This window comes from Scardinius erythrophthalmus, assembly GCF_964197995.2.
Source record: "Scardinius erythrophthalmus genome assembly, chromosome: 21".
NCBI lineage: Eukaryota > Metazoa > Chordata > Actinopteri > Cypriniformes > Leuciscidae > Scardinius > Scardinius erythrophthalmus.
Window position 1 is genome coordinate 24,186,596 of NC_138241.1, and position 26,048 is coordinate 24,212,643.

The 26,048-nt window shown below is 36.4% G+C and overlaps 1 protein-coding gene across 7 annotated transcripts in view; it reads left to right on the forward strand.

Moving 5' to 3' along the window:
* Positions 1-25,697, forward strand: part of phactr2 (phosphatase and actin regulator 2) — a 37,277-nt gene extending 11,580 nt beyond the window's left edge. For 2 of the 7 annotated variants that reach the window (XM_081351658.1, XM_081351660.1), the window contains exons 2-12: positions 8,754-8,921; positions 9,248-9,322; positions 10,006-10,143; positions 12,960-13,431; positions 14,485-14,660; positions 15,907-16,063; positions 16,267-16,322; positions 17,039-17,100; positions 18,216-18,353; positions 19,768-19,844; positions 24,449-25,697. In XM_081351658.1, coding sequence (XP_081207784.1) covers positions 8,754-8,921; positions 9,248-9,322; positions 10,006-10,143; positions 12,960-13,431; positions 14,485-14,660; positions 15,907-16,063; positions 16,267-16,322; positions 17,039-17,100; positions 18,216-18,353; positions 19,768-19,844; positions 24,449-24,464 — 1,535 coding nt within the window. In that variant the 3' untranslated portion in view covers positions 24,465-25,697. Of the gene's footprint in view, positions 1-2,148; positions 2,469-8,753; positions 8,922-9,247; positions 9,323-10,005; positions 10,144-11,801; positions 12,054-12,959; positions 13,432-14,484; positions 14,661-15,906; positions 16,064-16,266; positions 16,323-17,038; positions 17,101-18,215; positions 18,354-19,767; positions 19,845-24,448 lie in introns of those variants that run through there. The other 5 variants (XM_081351656.1, XM_081351654.1, XM_081351655.1 and 2 more) reach the window with 5 other exon arrangements.
* The last annotated feature ends 351 nt before the right edge of the window (positions 25,698-26,048 follow it).

Sequence of the window (26,048 nt, forward strand, 5' to 3'; positions counted from 1 at the left end):
GTTTAAGTTGATTCTTTGGAGACAATGCGTGTCTGTCTTATGTGTTTAATATGTGATGCGTGTGAAATGTTATCAGAGTACAGATGGTTCCCTGTCAGTGTTAACTGAACAGATGCAAACAGACCATGATATCAGATTGACATGCCACTCTGAGCACTTACCAGCCATTCAGGGATTCTGCTAACCCCAGCAAAGGCCCTCCATTTGGTCAAATCGCCAAAGCATCGGCAAGTGTACACTGTAAAATATGATCAATAAGTGACAACATTTATGTTTTTACATTGCTGTAACTCATCAAAATAAGTTAAGCAAAAGTTCTACAAAAAGTTATACAAAGTTCAATTCATTTTTAAGTCAGTTTTATGTAATTTAGGTTGAAATGACTTAAACATCCAAGTTGATTGTACTTAATGTAAGGCAGCAACATTTTTCTACAGTGTGTGTGTATGTGTATATACAGTATATATATATGTATGTTAAAAGTCTTTCTTATAATTTAACAAACAATGTTTATGCAGGGAAAGCCCATTTACATCTCAGGGTTCTCAACCTTTTTGGCTCACATAGGCCCCCTGTTGTCGAACAGAATATTCAAAGCCCCCCATATTCGCTAAGATATTTACGATAGGCTACTTCTGCTTTCATTATGACAAAGCTTGTTTCAAACTTTTTTTTTAATTGAATTAATGTGTTGGGTGTTGGTTAATTTAACATATAAAATGCATTAACCACAATTCATTTAATGATTCCTGAAGTTATATTCCAGAGCTGTATTTTCTCCAGTAAAAACACTGAAAATTCAGTAAAATGCTGTACAGTGGTGACAGTGTTACTCAGTAGCTCTGCAGCTATTGGTTTCCCCTATTTGTGACCTTTATACTAAACCTCTATACTACTATTTCACCCCTCTTGAATAAAATGAATTACAAAATTGAAATCATATGATCATGATGCAAAGATTACATCAACAAATCACACTATTTGCAGCTTGTTGTACTCAGGGTCATGGTGTTATGATGGTGAGGAGGACCTTCAGGAAGGAGGGGAAGGGGTGGAGAGCTCATACTTGATGAGAACATTCAGCTTAGCTGTGCGCAAAACAATAGCTCACATCTCTCGAGTTGGCTTGTTTCCATAAGACTTCCTGCTCTGAATCCCTCCCACAATTTCTGCTTTGGAAGAGGGGATTGTGGGAGGGAGTGCTAAGTCTGTGGGGCTTTTGGCCTCTTTTGCAGGAAACAAAGCAATAGGCACAAGCAAACTTAAAGATTATAGCAGCGTTAGCATTTGCCACTATAAAACCTATTGTTTTGTTATAAAAAAAAGGCATATTATTCTCATGGAATGTAAAGGAGAAATGGAAGTTGTCAAAAGGACTGTATTTTAGTAACTATTTGTTTTGAGTATTTTCTCTAGTGCTCGTTTTAGACCTAAAATAGTCTAACCTTAAAAATGGTTTATTGTGAACAATAAAACCACAATGACATTCACTCACTGTATAATGAAGGTAGCTGAAAGGCTGAACAGTGTTCTCAATACAAGGGTATTTTCATTCAAGTCAGGCCGGGGCAGGTTGTCATTGGTTTTAATTTATAATTTGTTATTTGAAACACAATTGACAATGTTATTTTTTGTATGTTACAGTATTTAATTTTGCTGTTTCATAAAATGTTTAACCTTTCATATTTTTATATTGTTCACATTTTGCTGAAAGCATTTTACAGCCTGTTTAATGGCCATTCCAGTGTGACAACATGCCCCGCTATTGAAGGTCAATTGTCTATTCAGAACCTGACTTTCAACAATAAGGTAAACTTGAAGTCCTTTTTATATAAAACGTTTTACAAATTTGAATTCAAACAATCAGGTCTTGAAATAATGAATGATCTTTAGTAGGCTATACATATTTTATACAGCTTTATAGTTAGACTCTCTTTAGTTAGATGTAAAACTAAGGGAAACTGTTACACTGTCATCATTTCTTGATCACAATGACAGATAAAATGTCATTTGACAGTTAGCAAAAGACATTATGAACAGAATAAACCATGTGTGTAAAGCAGTGTAGGCTATCGAAAATAGCACGAGCACTATTTCCTAATGATGTCACTTTTGTGTACTACCAACATACATTTCCATGCTTTAAGCAGGGCTGAGGCGAGGAGGGGCTTGAAACTTCCTCCTTATGACCTCTGACTGCTAAAACTTCAGTCTGCAAAAAAAGGAATGACAGGCATTTAAATCCGGAGACTCGGAGCTCGATTACGTTTCTTGCGAGTTCACATATGGAAAAGCTCTTTTAAGAAGCTGATCTCAGAGTTGGAGGAGGGAAATGAGTCTCCTGTTATGTCGATCGAGTGGGCTTTGTTGTACAAGTTCTTGGGGCGTCGTATGATTATTGTTTAGCGGCCCATTGAAGATCGACATGGGCCAGACATCTGTCTCCAGCTTGTCTCAGAGAACGAGCGGTAAGTGTATGAAGGGCTTGTTCAGTGACTCGCTGTTTACTCAACCACACCGCTATTTCAATAAACGGCCAGGGAGGGAAGACGTGACTTTTTAGGGCTAGTTAAGTCCGAGTCCGCGGGAAACCAAGTTCATTTTCAAGTCTGGTGTTTGCACATTGGCTTTGACCTAATCTGATAGTGTCTAGGCGGTGAGACGAACCAAAACGCTCCCATTATAAACAAGCGCGTGGATTTTGGTTTGTCTCGTGGCGCGTGTAACGTTAGAGCAAACGATCAACAAGTAACGTTAGCCTACGACTTTGTCACGCGTATCTTTCGGCGAATTGAGGTGTTTGCGTTGATGGATTACTTCACTTCACTTCACTAAACTATAACATCCTCCCTTGAAGAGGACGAAAAAACAAAAATGTACTGGCTCGTGCATTCAGGAAATGATTGTTTCACTGTGTACTTTTGCTCTCTTTCTCGTAATGCGCTGTCAAAACGGTGTTGTTGGAAATGTACTTCCTAATTCGGGTTTAAGTATTTATTATCTTCTAATTTACGGTTGATTTATAGTAGAAGAGGCTAAACATTCTCGGCTAACATCACTGTATTTTTATGGTAAATTCCTGGCAGTTGCCATTTCTATTTTTACAGTAAATTGAGCAAAGAACAGTGTAGTTCATTCATTATCGAAACCCATGTCTAAATTGCAGGTTTACTGGTTTTGGTTACGTTTAATACAGGTGTGACATGTTCGGTTTCTCTGAGGCTGGAGTTGAGAGTGATTTTAAATCATTTGTTTAAAAAAGAAACAGTAAATTAAGTGTTTTAGTATGTACTACAATCAAATTACGATAGCAAGAACTTCAAGCAAGTAGCCTACTCCACAATGCACTGTGACTGTAATCTTAAGCTTCTTTCTGAACCAAATGTTGAATCACGGGATTTGCCACTACCTTCATTTTCCATTATTGCCAAAGCCATAAAAGCTTCTATTGATCAGTTTACCAGCTCTCAAAAGAAGGTTGATCAGATGTTATTGTGTTTTCATGAACAGCATGAATATAGTGCTTTTAAATAATACTGAATCATGCTTTAAATTGTTTTGACTGGGTCTGAAATATATAGCCTAGCAACTGTACTGGATTTGAAAGGCCACAGAAATAAAAACTGGACATTATTTTGCAAAGCGAAGATTTGGTTGAATGGCACTGAGTGCTTCTCTATTAATTAGATCCAGAAATCGTCAGTGCTGTTTTTGTCTTTGGTCTAGTTCTTTTAAATAATTTTATAGGAAAGGCCATTAAAATCATAGGCATTTCCTGTCTGTCAATAGGGGAACAAAGTGTTGACTGAAATTGCCTTTTTGTATTTTCCTTGTATCACGAGGAACTGGGGATGTGGTATTCAAATCCTGACAGCAAATTTTAATACAGTCCTAGATTTAGCATTCGTTGTTGCCTTTATCCACTTACCTGTTGTCAAAAACAAGCTGCAACTTTTACACTTTTATAAACGTCCTCTGCTCATTTGTTGACTAGCAAGACTTAAAAAAAGTATTGAGACAATGAACTCATTTTCAGGCAGAGTGGCTTTTTTAGCCATCACTTACCCCAAGATCTCTCTTTACAGTTGCTTTGTATTTATTTTTAGAAGCATAAGGCAAGTCAAATGTGTGATTGTTTTGTAAGAAATATGCTGTCAGGGATATTGATATGAACTGCATTAAAATATGACTCCCGTGAACTTTTTTAACCGTTAAGTCTCACATGCCTTCTTTGAAAGCCTTAGAGGTTTTAATAACTGATGTCTTTTGTTTTCAGGTCCTCATGAATATTTGTCATGTTTGATGCATTTTCAGTGGCCTCTCCATACGAAAGAGGAAGTGAGGAATTTAGTCAGCTGTACAAACTCAAATGTGATCATATAAAACATAATATTTGCAGCTTTTTTGCCACAATACAGATCTGAATGGTATGGCTAAAAAAATTCTCCATATTTTTCAACATTTTGGTGATATTCAGTAGGTTATATTGATAATGTAATGTAGTTGCTCTGCAACCATTGTTTCATTTAAAGTACTAATTAAGCCAAGACCCAAATTAAGGTGTGTTTTCTGTTTTCACCCTATTTATTTTTTTTTTTTTTCAAAAAAGGAACACAAGGAAGAATATTTAGTCATTTTTTAATTATATGCTCCATTATAAAACTACAAATGAATGAACAGATATATTTCTGCTAAAACATTATGCAAATTGGAATTTAATTGGAGTTTGAGTTTTCACAGACTGAATTAGAACTTAGTTTATATCAGAGACTTAAACATCTTAAAGGGATAGTTCACCTAAACATAAAAAATCTCTCATCATTTACTCACCCTCATGTCGTTCCAAACCCATAATTCATCTTCGGAACCCAAATTAAGATATTTTAATGATATCTGAGAGCTTTCTTTCTCTCCATTGACAGTCCACGCAACTACCACTTTGTCACTTCAAAAAGTTCATAAAGATATTGTAAAACTAATCCATATGAATTGAGCGGTTTAGTACAAATTTTCTGAAGAGACACGATAGCTTTATATGATTAATATGGTTGAATTTAGGCTTTTATTCACATATAAACATTGATCAGCGAACATAAAAAGCTCAACCGTACAAACCTTATTGGTTCTTGCAGAAGCTCAAACGTGCTGTGTAACACGAGAATGAACCTCATTGGTTCTCGCACGTCAAGCAAGCCTTGACCTTGACCTTCCGTTTATCACAACTGATAGGTGAATGTTTATGTGAATAAAAGCCTAAATTCAATCTGTTGATCATATAAAGCGATCGTGTCTCTTCAGACAATTTGGACTAAACGGCTCAATTCATTATGGATTATCTCTTTGGATTTGGTTTGGATTTGGAACGACAGGAGGGTAAGTAAATTATGACAGAATAAACATTTTTGGGTGTTTTTTAAAACATTCCATGCAACTATGATGACCTCATGTTGGTGTCAGTATCAAACTGGCATTATGTACATTTCAGCAGTGTACTGTGGCTCTACTTTTGTTCTGCAGCATCCACACATGTTCATCTGTGCCCTTCAGATGAGTTCTGCTTGCTCAGTTGTGAACCGGTGTCCTCTTTGTGTTCATTGTGCTTGATCCTCTGAGGTTATGATCTCAGGGACTGCTCTCATCACTGGGAGTTCTGGGAGTAACACATTCTATTAATAATCCAATCAGTGGCCAACTGGCTGTTGACAGGCCAATGAAGTTTAGGGTCAGTGGCTCCTTAGGGAGAATTGATTAGTGAAGAGGCGCTTTGGCATTCTCATGATGGTGGTGAAAAGACCACAGACATGCTATCTAGCACATTCCTGTTACATGTGTCCGCTAATGAAATCCCTCCGTGCATTGTGAAAAACTGGCTTCGTGTTTGGGTTTCGCACCTTTCTGTGTGAAAAATATCCTGGTTGCTGGTCAGATTTTGGACTCATTTAAAAACTTCAGGATGTTTCATGATGCTTGTGGAAGATGTGCGTGTTGGGCGGCCATATTAACAGATTATAGCATTTCATTGCCCAGGTAAGTGGTGTATTGATGTGTAGCTGAAGTGTAGTTTTGGTGCTTAAAGGGATAGTTCACCCAAATATTCTGTCATTCATTCACCCTCAAGATGTTCCAAAACCGTATGAATTTCTCTCTTCTGCTGAACACAAAATAATATATTTTGAAGAATATGGGTAACCAAACAGTTGATGGGCCCCATTGACTTCCATAGTATTTTTTTCCCATTCCTATCCATGGGGCCCATAAACTGTTTGGTTACTGGCGTTCTACAAAATATCTTCCTTTGTGTTGACAATCATCATTGACATATTTTCTTATCTTGTAAATTGTGCGATCAGTACTGCCGCTCCTTATACAAAGTGTACGTGCGATTTGCAAATTCGCGAGCGAGGATTGAAAAGCGATTTCAATGCAAACATCAAACTCATAGTGGCTCCCTGATGCCTGCAAATTAGATACAATATCAACCAAACCGACCAGTTTTATCAGTAATGCCAGTGTTTTTTCAAGTTTATATTTTCAGTGTGAAGATTCCATGATAAATGGAAAGAACTGATTCTAATCTGAATCATAGTTCAAACTCAAGAGCCAGGAAGTTACTTTCTCCTCTCCTTTAATAATTTGCTCACTTTCATGTCCTCCTAGACATCACTGGAAAAAAATGCTGTAGGATTTACTTTGAAACAGATAATTACGAAGAAATGTCAAGTAGCCTAACAAATTGAATTAAACATGAAATTTTGTAAAATTCTGGAATCGTATTTTCTTGTAAATATTTATTTATTTATTTTTTATAACAGTGCTTTATGACTTTATTCTGTGGAACACAAAAAAAAAAGATTTTAAGGGAATATTCAGAGTCCAAACAACATTGGACACCACTGAATTTCATTGTATGAAAAATCTGGCAAAAATAACAATGACACATGCACACACTGACCGGGGTCTCTGCTGTAATTCTGTTGAGAACAATGTAAGCGTGTATGCATTTCTTAAAATGATAAATGGTGTCAATGCTTTTGGAGCCTGACTCTTTGTTTATTGTTTTCAGTTCTTTGATCTCATTTAGCCGTGTGGAAAATGCTCTTGTGATCATTTTACACTTCATCTGGCGAGGTGTGTCTGCTGTTCTGTTGGATTAGCCTATGTTTGATGAACGGGTTTAATATCTCTTTGCGTGGGCCATGTGGAAATATGTCTTCTTTTTGCAAGCTAAGAAGAAATGATGTAGTTGTCAGGGTGGGGTGGAAGAGAGTTCAATTCTTGGCTGAATCACAATTGCAAACCTTTACACTTCAAGTAAGCACCTAACCTAAAATAATCGATCTGTACTGTGATTAAGGGTCATTGTTGACTAAGGCCCTGTTTACACCTTGTATCAAGATGCATTTTGGTCGATCGGATCATACGATTTTTGAGGGATTTTGAAAGAAGCCTCTTGTGCTCACCAAGGCTACATTTATTTGATAAAAACAAACAAACTGTAAAAGCAGTAATTCTATTTTTAAATATTTATTTTATTTTATTTATTCCTGTGATGGCAAAGCTGAATTTTCAGAAATCATTATAATATGCTGATTTAGTGATCAAGAAACATTTCTTATTATTATCAATGTTGAAAACAATTGTGCTGCTAAATATTTTTTGTGGAAACTGAGATATATATATATATATTTTTCCAGGATTCCTTAATGAATGGAAGCATCATTTATTTGAAATGGAAATCTTTTGTAACATTGTAAATGTCTTTAGTCACTTCTGAACAATTTTATTTGTCCTTGCTTGAGTAAAAGTATTAATTTGTTTCAGGCTCTTGTATACAGTTTGTGTATGCTATTCATGGAAAGAGTCAGCTAGTTGTTCTTGCTGCTTTAGGGTGCCTTAAAGGGTTAGTTCACCCAAAAATGAAAATTCTGTCAGTAATTACTAGGGCTGGTCCGAATACCGTTTTTTGAGCTTCGAAGCTTCGGTCGTAATGAACATCGAATATTCGAAGCTTCGGAGAGAGGGGGCTGAACATATCCTTCTCTCTAATAAAGGCAGGAATCTCTATGTGTCTGTATGTCCGTTTGCATTTTGATTATTTCGAGAACCGTTCATCCAATCGACTTCACAGGGAGTGCAGTGTTGCATTTGGTGCAATATAGATGGACACGTGAGACGCGACACATTCAGAATTAATAAACTTTTAGTAAACTACAGAACAGCGCGAGCGGGAAGCGGCGCACCTCACGCGGGCAGGGCTTATATGCTCCTAACGGACAATGCACTAGTGATATAAAACGCACACAAACAGGTCTGTTAACTTAAGCAATACTTTTAAGGTAGTTTAATATTTTTTTTATATTGCACACAAAAAGTATTCTTGTCGCTTGATAAACTTATGGTTGAGCCACTGTAGTCACTTGGACTATTTTAAACATTTCTGGGCCAAGTTTCAATTACAGAGAAGCCTATGGAGGAGTGAGACTCAAAAAGATTTAATCAAAAATATCTTAATTTGTGTTCTCAAGATGAACGATAGTCTAGTCAACGGGGTTGGAACAACATGAGGGTTAGTTATTACTGACAGAATTTTCATTTCTGGGTGAACTAACCCTTTAATGTATGTTGTTATGGTCAGAAACAATCATTCACACAAGTATTTCCTGTTGTAAAAACCTGTTGGCTGGCTCTTTTCCATTGTCTTGAGGTCATTTCATTCAATGTTCTCATTTTTCCTTGCTTTGATTCACTTTTAGTGGACGGTCTGGAAAAATCTTCTCTGGCCAACTGTGATGTGGTGGGAAGCTCGCAGTCTTCTCAGCTGAAAGGAAAGGGTGGAAAGCTTTCTTCTCTGGGCAAGATCTTTAAACCTTGGAAATGGAGAAAGAAGAGGACCAGTGATAAGTTTCAGGACCTCTCCAAAGGTATATCCCTAATAGCATTTTGCTTTTGTGTTTATGCTTGGGACAGTACATCCATCTATGTACAGTATATTCAGAATGTAGTTATCACATTTATACCCTATTGGCTTTTCTTGATGCTTCCTCACTACTTCATGAAAGTTATATCATCCAGCATGATATTCAAGTGGTGATTAAGTTGGATGGATACAGTAGACACGCCACGGATCATAAAATTTATTGCACACAACATATTACAGCTGGCAGCAGCCTGCACTTTTACTGAACTCTGTGAACCATAGTAACCATATAGTGTTCTTGATGTCTTGATATGTCCTTCATCTTTATAGTTCTGGAGAGGAAAATATCCACCAGGCAAACTCGAGAAGAGCTCATAAGGAAAGGTGTCCTTATTCCAGACCAAGGTGAGATTTTAAATAAAGCAAGTGAATGTGATGCTGAGCTGTTTTCTGTGAAATTAAAGAAATGACTCATTAGAATGATTAGTTTGTTTATAGTCTAAATTGATTTATAATACAATATAAAGGCATTTCCCTACAGCAACCCATGTTTAAATGAGGTTAAAGGATCTCTGTACTTCATATGTAAAGTGGTGCTAGCGGGTTATCGGTTGCGATCTTTAATCTTTAACCACTATGTTACAGTAGAAGAAAAATGCGTTACCATAGCCAGCAACCATAAACAAATGAGAAGCAAAGGGGGTTAAAGATTCAATTAAAGATTATTAATTTATTCTACCACCCAGGAATGTTTTCCATTTAAATATCTTTAATTTATGTTATCCATATAATAAAAGCTAAGATCTTCCTGGATTGCTGTTCACACACATCCAAAATGATGAAATTGAGCCAGAAGATTGGGAAGGATTCTGCTGTTCTTCAATGTAGAGGGAGTCAGAGTAAAGTCTCTCACTAATACTTTTATATGTAGTGCCTTTCAGAAAATCACAGTCCGACCCATTGAGCTCTCAGTCTTTGAACATCTGCAGGATGACTTAAATGTTAATGGAACAAAATTGTGTTTTTACTGAATAGCAGGCATATCGTATTGGTACCATGATAACTGAGCCATTTTTGTCTATCTTTAGATGATCCTTTGAACACAGAGACCTTGAATGGTCATGCATTGCCCAGTGGAGTTACTGAAAAGGTCAAAGTGGACATTGAAACACCAGAACTGGTCCCTGAAGAAAAAGACTTGGCGACAGTGGCAGAGGACCCAGAAGGTACAGTTTTCTGTTTAATCTGGTAAAACTGGGCAAAATAAAGATGTTTGAGTCTTCAACATGTCCAACCGTACCGATAATGTTTTTGTTTTTTATGTTTTAAGCTCAAGCCACTAATGACTAAAATGATTTAGTCTAACTGGAGGGTCCTTTCATAGGATTATGTTGTAGCTTTGGGAAATTTCTTCACCATATTTTGTTGCAATTTCATTTTTGCACATCACACCATCCATATCATTTCATATATCATTGTGATTGAACAACATTAGTGAAATCAACGCGTGTGCAAAGACCAATGTACAGTATCAAAATGGGTTGATAAAGACTGTCAGTCATAAGATAGAAATCAACTGTATAATTTAGAGGAAGTGTGAGCAGCTTTGGAGCAACAGTTTTATCTTGTTCAGTGAAATGTGGTGAAAATGTGGTCAAGTTTTTAATAAACTGTACAAATGAAGTTTTTTGTAGAACAAGGTCATTTCCTGTGAAGGTTATTTTTGTTTCTGTTGAAGTTTGTTCTATGTGTTATTAATGAACATCTCTTGATTGTTGAGCTTCTTAAGAGGTGAGGTGCCGACTAGTGTCTAATGTGCCGTATAGTTCAGCAGATTTGGTTTTGAAGCTAAGGTCTATAACATTATGGATCTTATGCTTTGTATTGATGCTTTGTATCCTTTTATGAGTAATGTGCCATTTAGAATGACATCATTTTGGAAGTTTTCTTTTCATCATAAGTTGTGGGCACACAAGATATGCGAGGGAAACGTCAACACAATTATATTTGTATAATTTCTTCCTCTTTAATGTTCTACAACAGTTCTGTAATTGTTTCCACCACTTTTCCTCCAACCAATGAAAATAATTTATTTTTCATGGGGATCATTTTGAAGAGGCTGAGGGAATAGATGCACTAAAGCATTAAAGCAACTTGAGGCGTTTGCGCTGTGCAAAAACACCCATTATAAACGCTTATAAAAAATGCCACCAAGAGAATAAGACCAAGGTTTAATTAATAAATAGTTTAATAAATCATTTAAATTAATAATAATCACACACACACACACACACACACACACATATATAGTCATCAAGATATTTTTTATGTCTTTTTCTTATGCTCACCAAGGCTGCATTTATTTTTTATTTTAAGTAACTATTTTCTATTTTAATGCATTTTATAATGCAAGTTATTCCTGTGATGGCAAAGCTGAATTTTCAGCAGCCATTCCTCCAGTCTTCAGTGTCACATGATCCTTCAGAAATCATTCTAATATGCTGATATTGTGCTCAAGAAACATTTCTTATTATAATGTTGAAAACAGCTTAATTCTTAACAGTTTAAACTGCTTAAAATATTTTTTCAGGATTCTTTGATTCATGTAAAGTTCAAAAGCACAACTTTTGTAACAATTTAAAAGTCTTTTCTGTCACTTTTGATCAGTTTATTGCTTCCTTGCTGAATAAAATGATGTCATTATATATGACAATATATATAATTTGTCAGCCAATTAATATAGTTCACAGTTACTACTTGATGTAATGTATGTGTGGTCATATTTGTGTATTAAAAATGGCTTAAAACGTAGCTTATCCAATTAGAATTTTGAGCTAAATTCTCTGTTTATTCTATTTGATTATGTGCTGACATGACCGTTTAGGGTGCTCTGCTCCTCTGTGCTCAGTAGAGAGGAATGACAGCAAGCCCAGCCCAAAGACCAGTGAGTCAACCGCTCCAAAAACCCCTACTAAAAAACAACAGACCACACTCCCAAAACCCTCTGGTGAGGCCACAAGCTCAGGTGTGAAGAAAGGTGGCCAAGCAGGGGGTAAAAAGGTAACCAAGACCACCAATAAGCAGGTCTCCGCTCCACCACCCAAACAAACCACCCGAACTGCCACTCGTGGCAATGGTGAGTACACGTGTCAGTATTGAGAATAGAGCATTGTGATTGCATGTGTGGGGAACAGGCTCTGCATGGAGGGGTTCCTGCTTGCACCTCTTTCCCCCTGACAAGTCAAGCTGGGAACCAACCTGGTCTTTCGAAGAACAAAAAAAGCTGTCAGAAATGTCAGCAAAATCTCATTTGTTAGAGAATGGACAAATGTGCAGTTTGCTGGATTCATGCTTTAACTAGTTTGGGTTTATGTTGTGCAGTACTGACTCATTTGTGACCCAGTGTGGCTTTCTTGTATTGTTATTCTGCTTGCGTTACATGTCTCATTGTTAAACATATAATCTTGAATTGATGTTTGCCTTATAATGGTATAATAAATGTGCTGCATTTTGCATGTAACCAGGACTTTGTGCATGTACACCACACTCATGTAATTGTGTATAAACAGGGGCTCATTGTTCCACACTGTGCTGTTCCTTTATCCTTTTACCTGTCCATTGTGTCCCATCATTGGTGGCTTGACAGCTTCCTCTTTTAACTGAAGCACTTTTTTATAGATTTATTATTTATTCATTCGTAATGTTTTAATATTCATAATTTCAGCAAATGAATACATAACTCGATGTGAGAACCCCAGATTCTTTGTTTTATAGTGTTTTGAATTTCCTGGCTCCTGTGAATGTCAAACTAAACTCATATCTTTGGTCAGCAGTGACCTTCGCATAGGAAGTTTGTTTTTTAGTGGTGAACCTGCATGTGAAAATACACTATCTGATGTTATCTTTTAGTTCTGTAATTATGTCTTAGTACAAGTAATCCGTTTCTATTCTTAGAAAAAGCTTTTAAAACACCGCCATTTGGTGTAGCCATTAACTCGTTTTAAGATCTCTAATTCTCTTATTTCTCTTAATTTCTTCACAGCAAAAACATTGAATCCTAAGAAAACTGCAGGCACATCCAAGAGTTCCACTCAGGCCTCGGGTCAATCATCTTCATCGACCTGCTCGAAAACCCCAAAGAATAACAACTCAGAGCTAACAGCAGCACAAGCCAAGTCTGCCAAAAAACCCGCACCCTCCAGGTCACCGCGGCCCCCTTCCAAAACCCCGTCCGAGACTGCGGAAAGCTCCTCTAAAAAGGACCAAAGGAAAAAAGAATTAACCTCAAATGTTAATGAGAAAGCAGAGTTGAAATCTCAGGATGGGAAGGGTGCCGATCAACTTTCCGAGTCCTCTGCCGAGATGGACAAAAGTCAACCTCATGTTAACCAAGCCACAGAGGAAACATCCTTCACTGGATCCTCAAATGAACTCTCCTCAGACAATTTAGGTGAACCTGTGAGCACAGAGAGCGAAGAAGAGAAAGAGAGGACAGCGGCAGACCAGATACAAAGGTCAGTTTACATGTTCTTATTTTTTGTAAAATCTGTATTCCTCTAATGTTGTGCTTTTAATATTGATTATATAGCACATGTGCATGTCAATATATTTCCCCTAAAGGTAAGTCATGCTGTGTGTCATCCTCCAATCAGACATTTAATGAGATTGGGCTAAATTTACAGTAATGTACACTGCTGTACCCCTCGTGTTTGGTGGTCGGTTAGATTACTTTTTGCATTTATGTGATCCAAAATTCAGTAGAACAGTAATATTGTGAAATATTATTACAATTTAAAATAACTGTTTATTATTTTAATATATTTTGAAACGTAATTTATTCCTGTGATGGCACTGTCTTCAATCGTTGTGTTTCCACCCAAAGTTGCGAATTTAACTTATGAGTAAAATTGGAATATTGCATAAAACATTTGCGAATAAAGCAGCGTTTCCTTCCCATGTGTCCAAGAGAACAAAATGTCCTCTTCCTGGGAAATTGGGAAATTCCTGGCAAAATATCTGTAATAAAAAGTTGCCGCAATCGGTGAAGAAACGGTGGCTCTTTTTTCCTACATCATAAATGACTTGCGTCTCAGAGCATGCAGATGAAACTCTTTTACTGCAGATTCAGTTTTTGGACTTTTTTAGCCAAACCTACAGCAGTGCAGCATTACAACTGCACTGAAGGTGTTATATCAAAATGAATCAACAGGTCAGGTGCTACTTAAAATGTTTAGTAAAAAAAAAGTGTAATCACTGAAGCGCAGCAATCATCTCACATGTGAAGTGGCGGTTTTTTAAAGGCACAGCAGCCAAAAACAAACCATTTAGTTCAAACAGTCAGAGTGAAGAGAGAAAATGACCATGAAAAGCTCTATTATGACTCTCTTAGCACAAAAAAACTTTACTAACATTATAAATGGACCTCAGGGAAAATATTAATTTAAAAAATGAATGATGTTATGACCTCTTTAAAGTCTTGAGTATGTTGTCCTCTTTCCCTGATTATGATAACGGCTCATCCTAATGAATATTTTAGGTAAACTAAATGAGTGTTTGGCCTTTTGTAGGATTGTTGGGACTGCAGAGGGAGAGAGACAACAAACCGTCAATGTGGAAAGCCCAGAGGTGACCATCATTCCTGACTCCATTCGAGAAAACCAGGCCAACGACTCGGATGATTCAGATGGACCTATACTCTACAAGGACGAAGAAGAGGAGGACGAAGATGATGAGTATACCTCTAGTACGTGTTCGAGTCTAGTTGTTTAAACCCCTTGTTTCTCTACATTTTCTGTCCAATAAAAAATTGAGCCAAATTAAAATCATGTAAGTGAAAAGCTTTAAATATTCTGCTTTTCTGGATTTGCATGGAGATTATTCTAGTAAATGTACGTGTCGTCAGCCTGATGTTTATGTATAATCAAAACCCGTAACATGAGTACAGGCGATGCATTTCTTGGAGGTTTCATTCTTGGTAACTGCATTTTAGAAGTTTCTCTTGTAACTTCAAAGAATTTTGGCAAAGCGGATGTCCAAGCCTTTAGTTTGTCAAACTGGAAAAACATGCGGTCTCTTCTCTAGTCAGCGTTACTTTCTGACATGCTGGTAACTCTGCATACTTCGCTGCCAGTACGCAATGCAGAGCACATTCCTGCAAAGACTAATGCCTGTTTCTCATTTTCTGTTCTTTCCACACTGCAATCTGAAGATGTTTCACTGGTGTCAGAATGCAAATAAATTAAGTTTATTCTAAGGTTGCATTGGTACTAAAGCTCTGTCCGATGCAGATGAGCCGATCAGGGCTCATGAAGAACTGATAAATGACCCCTATTGAAATTCTTTACCATTTTAAATGCTACAAGTGAATTAGGAATTACAACATTATAATGTGCAACTTGTGATTTTGAGATTTGCTAAAGATAACATTTTACATTCTTACTAATTTCAGCGTTTTTAAAGATAAACTTTTAAAGTCGGCATGATTTTCTTCCCTTTTGTGTATTCCGACAAGATCTTCTATAATAAATACTGCATTTTTCTCAAAAAAAATAAAAAAATAAGAATGGTCAATTTTGTTTTTTTGGTGCTTTCACACTAGCACTTTTAGTGCGACCTGGGTTCGATTAATGACAGAGTTCGGTGTTGATGAACGCTGTTTTCCAAACTCTGTGCACACCCGTGAACCGTAGCCTAGTCCGCATATAAAGGGACCCAAATAATATAATGTGAACGAAATCCCGCGGGGGGAGGGGGAGCAATCAAACTCAGATTCAGACCAGGCAATCGAACCAAGTGAGTGTTAGATGACAGCAAAGGTAATCTAATTGTAAAACTGAAATTACAATCCAAGTCACAATTGAATATCCGAATCGTTATGTACAATATATATCCAATCAACCTATAATGATACATTTAAAAACAACAACTAGGATCAATAACAAATATGCTACCAATATACTATCATGCATCCCTATTTTTCTTTTTAATAGGCTCCCTTGCCATCAAAATTCGACGCAGGGACACACTTGCTATCAAACTTGGTAACAGGCCCAGCATGAAGGAGCTAGAAGAGAAGAACATTCTCCCGCGGACCTCAGAGATGCAGCGACAGGAGCTGTGGCAGCAGATCGGCTGTAAACTAGTGAGGTACATTAAACCATCTTGATCTGTACTGCTAATATATTGGATACTAACGTTGCCAATTTATTATATTCAATGTACTATCATTCAAAAGTTTGGATGCACTTATTTTGGGCACCTATGAATTTCTTTACAACACACAAGCTAAAGATTTATCAATAGTCTCTGTCGTTCCTCACAAACTGACTCTTGTTTTCTTCCACCCATAGACGGCTGAGTCAAAGGCCCACCACAGAAGAGCTCGAGCAGCGAAATATTCTGAAGCGTATGTTTCCTGTCACTATCTCATTTACATAGTTTGTAGACAGTTGCTTTGTTGGGATGCCCTGGGCTCCAATGTTTGTTGTTGCTTATTACTGCCTCTGATGTTGGAGACACGTTCATTGAGTCATGGGCATCTCTATGTGTCTCAGTCCCTGTGTCATGTGATGTAATTGATGAAGACTAGGAATGTGATGAAGCTCAAACAAGCCGTAAGCTCTATGCCGACAAACAGGGAGGTGTAAACATTTAATCAAAGAGTTGCCTAAAGCTCACTGCTTACCTGAGATATAATTCATCTGGGCTGCAAATATCCTGTAAAGGGAATGTCCCAATTCTAGAGTTGATAAAGATAGATAAATAAAGGATAGATAAAGAATCCTTAAGAAATGCTCATGGTCACATGGCATATTCAGTATTCAGTATTTTTGGCCAGTGTTACACAAACATGTTTTGGACTCATCAGTGAGCATGCTGTCATTCTAGACCATTATTTACTGTTAAGCCTAGCTGGTTTTCACTGTACTCTGATCACTTACTGACAAGGAGGACTAAAAATCAACATTGTCGGATACATGTTGTTTTGTCTTGAATGACCTTGGTTGTGCTAAAATGGAAAGTGCAATAATTGTCAAATATTTCATATTTAAACTTCAGAGCAAATATCGGTCATTGGATAAGATAAAAACTAACAAAATCATCTTTCTTATATCCCTTTAGAGAAAAATGAGGAAGAAGAACAAGAGGCCAAGCAGGAGATTAAAAGAAGACTGTCCCGAAAGGTACAACCTTGTGCAATCGACTAGTTTTCTTGAGTCAAATTCTCATCATTTGTTCAATCTATCAGGAATGTATGGATTTCTGCTACATAAGAAATAAAATCATGCTTTGGTAAATAATAATTATGACATAAGTTCTTAAATTATGAGGTAAGGTTTTAACTGACAATTTTTTGTTTTTAAAATCCTATAATTATGAATTAGTTTGTCATCATTTCAATTTATTTGAAATAAATGTATGATTTTTTTTCTTATGTGGCAGAAATTAGATGTCAGATATTGAAAGATTACAGGTATAAATGTAATGTATTGCTCTAATTTCAAATAACACACAACCTGTTACTTAAGCATAATGCTCCATGAAGTTATGAATCGTCATTAATCAAAAATCATTAATGTGACATCATTTTGGGACATTGCACCACCTGCTGGCCTTACAAGGAAGTAAAAAAAAAATTGTCTAGTATCTCAATAATGCATCACTTTTAAGAACAGGTCTTGAACTAGTCAACTTGACTAAATGGCTCGTACTTGAATTTATTATTTAATAAGTTAAGATGTAATAGATAGCTTAATAAAAATAGATTAAAGAGTCAATTTGATCATGTCATTAACCCTCTAGCTAACTCTTAATTGTAATGTGTGAGGTGTTGTGGGGAGTGAGAAAGAGATTTATATTCCTGACGTGTTGTAGAAGTGGTGGCCAGAAATGTCTGGAAGTCTGGCTATTTTAATTAGGCGCTCCTAATTTAGTATGCTTCTAATGCCCTGTGTTATTGAAAGAATCCGGGCAGAGAATTTAAATGGACTGATCTATAAATTAGTTCAATAGCCATTTGCAGAGATTTTCCTCAAAGTTGACCTGTTCTGGCTGAAACTGCAATAATAGACAGTACTTTGTAGACAAATGACTGCAGGAATAGAAACCACTTCAAAATATTTTCACTTGTAAAGTCAGTCACATCCACCATCACGTGCTTCATTATCAAAGATGCATTTTGTTTGCCATTCATTGTTTCACTCACACAGTAGGCTACAAGGAACATGTTTAACTCCTATTGAAGGAGACTGCACACGCATTAAAAGGTGACTAAAGGTATTGCTCTGTGTCTGTATAGCTCAGCGTCCGGCCCACAGTCGCAGAACTCGTGGCGCGTAGAATTTTGCGGTTCAATGAATATGTGGAGGTCACAGATGCTAAAGACTATGATCGGCGTGCCGACAAGCCCTGGACCAGGTTGACCCCTGCAGACAAAGTAAGCCATTCCTCTCTCTTACTGTTGCTTTAAATTGTGCATGCTGTGCTGCATAGAATTGTGAAGACACTTATGCACATGCACCATGGCAAATGTTGGAGCATCATTTTTCCCATTGTAAATAACAGAATTGAAATGATGAAAATGAAAAAAAATGTAGATAATGTTTTGGTGGTAATAAAAAAAATGTAATTGTTAAACTAAATTTAGTACTTTTTAATTTTAATTTAACTTATAATCTAATTGAATTCTTTTCTGAATAAATATTTTAATTTATAATTTTTGGGACTATGGGAATCTTAAGCTAATACATTCTTGCTTAATTTTCATTTATGTAGATTTAAAGATCTTCTGGTGACACTTTAGTATAGTCTCATTTGTTAGCATTAGTTAATGTATTAACTAACATGAACTAACAATGAGCAATACATTTGTTACAATATTTATAAATCTTTAATGTCATTCATTGTTTGTTCATGTTAGTTCATAGTGCACTGATGTTAACAAAATACAACTTTTGATTTTAATAATGTATTAGTACATTTTTAAATAAATGCTATAGAAATAGTTCATTCTTAGCTCATGTTAATAACTAAAGTAGTTAACTAATATTAACTAAAGAAACCTTATTGTAAAGTGTTAGAGATCTTTTAGATGATTTTTGCATATTTTAAAGCACAAATGCTTTAATAGTTCTCCCAAAATGTAAATGGTTCAATCAAAAAAAAAAAGAAAGAAAATTATTAAAATATTTACCCTCATGTCATTCTAAACCTGTTATCGGCTCTATTTGTTGGTGAACACAAAGTTTTATGCGTTTATAGACCCCTGGTCTCTGTTAACTCACGATTTATGAGTGATAAACATTTATTAACACATTTATTAAATGTCTATATTGTTAAATGCATAGTTTATATTATACAGTTGATGGTCCTAAAGATAAAGATAATGTCCTCTCATTTTTATAAGTTGGAGAATATTGCATCAATATCAGAAGATCTCTTGCCTTTTGTATGGTCACTGATGCCACCTACTGGGCATGTGACTGGTGCTTTAAAATATGGTGATTCACAAACACCTGTGTGGTCAATAGTTCATCGTAATGAAAAGAGCTGTTTTTTCATTGAACATAAAACAGTATATTAACATTGTATGATTATAATTTTTTTTATAATACAGTTTTTATAATACACTACTGATCAAAAGTTGTTTTTTTTTTTTTTTTTTTAAAGAAAGTAGTTTTATTTAGCAAGGACACATTAAATTGACCAGAAGTCATAATAAAAACATTTATAATGTTTCAAAAGATTTTTATTTTAAATAAAATGTATTACTGCTCCACAAAAATAAGGAGCACATCTGTTTTCAACTTTGATCACATCGTCACTAATGGCTTTTTTTGTTCTTGTCACAGGCTGCTATACGTAAAGAACTTAATGAATTTAAAAGCAAAGAAATGGAAGTCCACGAAGAAAGCAAACAGTTTACCAGGTACGTTTGTGTACTACTAGCAGCTTGATCAGGAGGATGAAAGGTTGTTGGCTATAGTCCAGTAAGTCAACTGTCATTGATACAGTTTTTGTAATTATGTAATTGACATTAAAGCTGCAGTCCGTAACTTTTTTGGGTTAAAAATGATCCCAAATAAATTTTTGAGCAAGTACATAACCAGCCAGTGTTCAAAACTATCTGCTTGCCTTAGCTCGATTCAGAACGGTAAGCTTGTAATAGTGTTTTTAATTCCAGTGGTACTGGTGGATTTCCGTGGAAAATTCAAGCATGTCTTTGCGTCATTACGTCACATCTGTACACATAAAGAAGGTGTCTCGGCAAGTAGTAAACTTATCAATTTGATGGCGGATCCAGAAAGGTTCAAACGACAATCACCAGTGACAACTGGAAATTCACCCATTGTAAAATGCGATAGACTTCGGAAGGGCATTAAACGTAGTCACGCAATGCTGATATTGTTAACATTAACAATTTGAGAACAAAGTATAATTTGCACGGTTTGACGTGATATGATTAGCGATCGTTAGATTTAATCAGCGTGATTTACTGGAATGCTTTTTTTCCCTTAGTTGGTCAGAACAAAAGTGGATGTTACTTACTTGTTCAGATTACTTGTTATGTTGGTCATACTTCCAAAAAGTGGAATCTGTGATTGCGAATGACAGTATCCACACTGGTGCGGCGACTGACAGCCGCACATTCTCCTCAAAACATTGGATTCATCCGCGCTGTGCTGTGCCGAGGCACAACCCACGTAAAGTTGATAATTCTGTGAATAACTGCAATTGCATATTTCGAACAGAGATGGCGACAAAGAGGAAAAACTACAGACTGCAGCTTTAATTGCATAATCAGTAAATATGGGAATTTAAGGCCTCGTTTACACTGCAGGTCTTGATGCCCAATTCTGATTTGTTTCCTATATCCGATTTTTTTGACTGTCTGTTTACACGTTCTTTAAATTGTGACCCATATCCGATTCATGTGTTTACACTTGCCATAGGCTACTATCTGAAACATATCGCGCATGCTTAAAGGGTTAAATTCTTTTGCACAAATAGACGAACACAAAATATGTTTCATGCTCTGCGATATGCAAAGTTGCCAAACACCACTTTTGAATAAGAAACTATGTCTATAAAACTCGTTAAAACTCCACGAATCACAAGCGTGTCGGTGAGAACACTCGTTAAAACAACATACACACCCGGACTTGACTGCACATCACATATTTGACATTATTGATACTGCTTTCATTCGTAATGCAACGGACCGATCTACGGCACATAAATTAAGAGCTGTTCACTGTTATGCAATAAAGAGCCTGCACAGCGACAAGAAATAGAAATTAACACAAAAAAACTGCCTAGAGCCTGTACTTACACAACACTGTGGAGATGCGCTCAGGAGTAGAGCAGCTGTGAACAATTTTTTTTTATTTTTTTTTGAGCGGCTGCGGACAAATACTTTCTATGCACACACAATATTACATCACAATCTGCGCGTATGTTTTAAAAATATAATTGAACATGTAAATAGTCCTAGCACTTTTTAAATTTAAATAGCCCACTTAAAGGTCCCGTTCTATGCCCCTTTTCACAAGATGTAAAATAAGTCTCTGATGTCCCCAGAGTGTGTATGTGAAGTTTGAGCTCAAAATACCCAACAGATCATTTTTTACAGCATGTTTAAATTGACATTTTTTGGGGCTCAGAAAAACGAGCCGTTTCAGTGTGTCCCCTTTAAATGCAAATGAGGTGCTGCTGGACGACACAGGGGGCGGAGCTTCATGAGCTCGTGCTCAGTCTGTCAGGAAAAATTCATCTCACGGAATGATGATAATATCAGAAACTCTCAGTAACGGCGTTCATTTCGAGTCGGACAATAATGCCTACAGAGTCAGATTGCTGTATAGAGATGAAACAGGTATAGTTTAGTAGTTTAATTACGGTTATTATAACGTATTTGTCATCTGCTTGTAGGCTATGTATCCATTATTTATTAATAGCCTACAAGTCTGCTGTCTGAATGATGATCAAACATGTACTGATGAGTTTAATAAAGTTTATTGTACATCACACAAAAGATGAAGCGTCAGATTTACTTCAGAAAATCACCGTAAGAGCTGAGTAAACACAGTAGGCTAAGTTATAAGAAGTGCGCAAGTAGCCAGTAGAGTTGAGGGAGCATTCCTGTGGGCGGAGGTTAGTCAAGAAACGGTTCTGGTGATGTCACCAATGCAGGATGTAGAGGGGTGTAGTCCAATCGAGCCGTTTTTTGTAGTCAACTTCTGTTAAATAAAATATCTCGCTTGGCATTGAACTTTGAGCTTTATAATTTTACAGATATTATTTATGCTCTAACAGCAACATTACACACTAACTAAAGTTTGAAACATGGAATCGCATGCAACGGGACCTTTAAAGCGTTTATTAGGCTACAAATAAATTACTAATTGCTTGAAATGAATAAATGTAAATGAACAAAAATTTTCGTTAAATTTACAATCATGTGAAAACACTTCCCGTGCCCCTCTCCACATTCCTCTCCTATGATGACAACGTTTCGTCGGGCCATCCGTCCCTTTGCAGATGTGCGTCGGGGTTTCTCTCGTCATTAAACCGCGGAGACGTTGCCTAATGCCTCAGAAAATCCGATCTGCCTGTTTACATGACAGTCGCATTGGCACATATCCGATTTATTTCCACATATGAATGAGGCCTGAAACCGATCTGGAAATATCCGAATGCATGCGTTTTTTTCCTGTTTACACTGTCAAAGAACACATCCGATCTGTGTCACATGTGAGCAAAAAATCGGAATTGGGTCACATTTCACTGGCAGTGTAAACAGGGCCTAAGATGTGGTGGGAGATAAAGCATTGAATAGTCAGCAGAAAGTTTCTTTTGAAGTCAGTATTTTGTTTTATTTTCATAATAATTGAACATCAGGCTTTCACTGACCTTCAGTCCACCACTCAAGAGTTTGTCAATCTGTCTGAGGTAGACTGTGGGTCCTCTTAAAGGCACAAAATGTATGATTTTGTCATTGTGTCACCTGTCAATGATGTCATATCTTTGTTCCCTTAGATTTCTGGTTTTACTTCTGTAGAAACCACTTTAATATATTATGTATTTTATTAGACAGATGAGCAACTGTTTGGATACCTTTGTCGACAGAAAACTAATCATTGTTATATAGTCCAACACTGTTTGAATCTATTGATTTCTTGATTTACTGCAAGTAACATGTTTATACCATGCCTCAGAGACAACACTATTTTGTCAAATGGCCAACATAGAATAATCAGAAAGAGCTTTATTTGTAGTAACATTAATACAGCATTTTCTCCTCCATACAATATATTTTAAAATTAACTGCATAGCATTTAGCAACACAAGTCATCCAGCTTTTATCAATATTCTAATATTAATCTAGCTTACTGCAATGTGGTCTCTTACCAGCCACTGTAGTAATGTTACAACATAACTTTCAACACATTCAAATGTATATTAGTATGATTGTTTTGACCAAGTAAAACAGCTTTGCATTACCCCACAATTTTAATTCATCAAATAAAATAGTAATTCAGCATTTGCGGGTATTTCATTAGATCAAACGTAACCAACAATGTTCAAGTTCATGGAAGAAGGAGGTGGATGTTAAAATCATAAAATCTTACCTTTAATCATAAAATATGCATAAAGCGAAAGGAGCGGCAGTGGCCGACTGCAGCATATAAGCATAATAAAACTGCAGCGTAAAATGTCCGCCCGACTTCATACCACAGTAACGTTAAAAAAACTTTTAATACATTAGCCCAACCATGAACATAACGAGTCCCGTCGGATTGCTTTCCATCTGCTGTGGAGGTGAAGACAACTCCCATGATTCCACACTCGTTCACAGCATCATCAAGCTAACCCTTTGTTACCGTTTTGAATAAGCGACCTCTTGCGGCAAAAATTACGTACTGTGCTTTTAAAGGGATATTTTACCCAAAAAATTAAAACGGCTTTTACTCACTCTGATGATGTTCCAAACCTGTATTTTTTTCTTCTGCTGAACACAAAAGAAGATATTTTGAAGAATGTTTCAGTTGCCATTGACTTACATTGTACGGACAAAAAAATACAATGGAAGTCAACATCAACATTCTTCAAAATATTTTCCTTTGTGTTCAACAGAAGAAAGAAAGTCATGCAGGTTTGAAACAACATTAGAGTGAGTAAATGCTGACAGAGTTTCTCTTATGTAATGTGAGCATGATGGGGTAAACGTGAAGTACAGCGAAAAGTCACATGATGTCTATCGTCACAGTCGTTTTTGCAAATCACCATGAATGGGTTCAGGAAATGTATAAACTAAGCACAATTACATTATCTGATGTGTTAGACACCTCCGGTATGTATCTGGCAGGACTCTTTATTCGTCAAGTGCCGTGTTAATAGACTTGCTGCTAATAAAAATACCCTATCAGCTGCTCTTTCCACTGTAGATGCCTCTCTTCCTCTAAATATTGCTCAGATCTGCTATGTGTCCTGTCTGCCAAACTAGCGTCTGCTGTCTCTGTTTTGTGGCAGGTTTCATCGGCCCTGAGGCGGTGCCTGGTGGAGGGGGTGCTGGCTCTCTCTTCCTGTCTCTTCGCCATGTTTCCTGCCGAGAGGCTAACAGACTGGCTCCCTGCGGCAGCCGGCTCTTCTCTGGCACCGGATGCGCTTTGGTTATTGCTTTCAGCCACTAGGGGGCTACAGCGTGGCTAAAGATGGGCCTGGAATGTAATTATGAACTGAATCGAAGAGAGAGAGAGAGAGACCTTCGAACAAGATAAAGCAATGCAATGTTTTCTTTCAAATCAGGAACATTTTTTGCACACACTAAGGACAAGACTTACCCTTTTAATTTAAAGTGTCCCTGATATTTTCTAAAGGTTCACTTCAGCACAACAGTGTAAAACTGAGTGCGTGCAGTGACTCAACAGTGGCTTACGTTATTGATGCGTGCAGCTCTTGAGGATTGTTTTTGTTGTTGTTGTATATTATACATATTTCTTGCTGTATTCATGCTGAGTCCAGTAATATCTATGAATATTCATGCATGTGAAAAAATATTTTATAAGACTCATGTATCTGGTTCTGTGTACATTACATGGATATTGAGGTCCATTGTGATGTCCAGGTTTATTACTGCCATTATTCCTCTGTATCCAGATTAATACCGTCCTCAGTATAATAGAATGTAATCAGATTTATGTTGTGCCTTTACAGTGTTGTTTTTTCCTTAAAGTCTGATTACTTGATATACATGTGGTCATGTTGTAACATATCTTCTATATAACTGCTGTTCAGGAATAGTCTATCATCATAATGTTTATGACACAATCCATGTTTATTTAACGTGCATTTTACTTTGCCCTAAACATTATGACAGTTTTCCTAAAATTCCAGGTAGTGTCTCATTGATTTGGCTTTTAGGTTGTACATAAATGTGGTGAGTTTTATTAAGAACAGTGGTGCCGAACAAGATTTTGCAAGCAATATAATGTAGTAAAACAATAGTTTTAACTCAAACTTGGAAAGGGCTTCTAGTCCATTATTTTAGTCCATTATAGAATGTGTCAGTATTGCATTATTGCACATGTTGGTGCTTTATATAATATCTGATTGTATGTCAAATACAGAATTTGCTGGACGCTCACTTGCGTCCATCTTTTAACTTTTTTTTGTTTTGTGTTTTTTGTTCATGTTGTTAGAAATTGGGGAAACTTTTAAATTATTTCAAATCAATTGTACAGTCTGTGTATGATATATGTGAATACAGTATATTGCAGTATATTGGCTTGATTTATTTCGCAGAGAAGCATTTAAAGGGGTAAGAAAGCACACTAACTTGTATTAACATTCTAAATGTTTATATTTAGTTAGATATTGGTTGAACAGCTATCACATTTAAAAATCACCATTTTAGATCACATTTATCTTTAATATTTCATGATGAACCATTTAAGATGTATGGATTATTGGAGTATATGAAGATGCAAAAACCTCTAAGTGCCATTTGAAATTTTCTTCTAGAATGATCATTTTTATCAAGCTCGTATATTTAGGTTCAGTAATTTCACTTAAATGACAATTAATAGGTATTTTTCATTGCCATTAAAGTGAAATAACAACATAAACATTC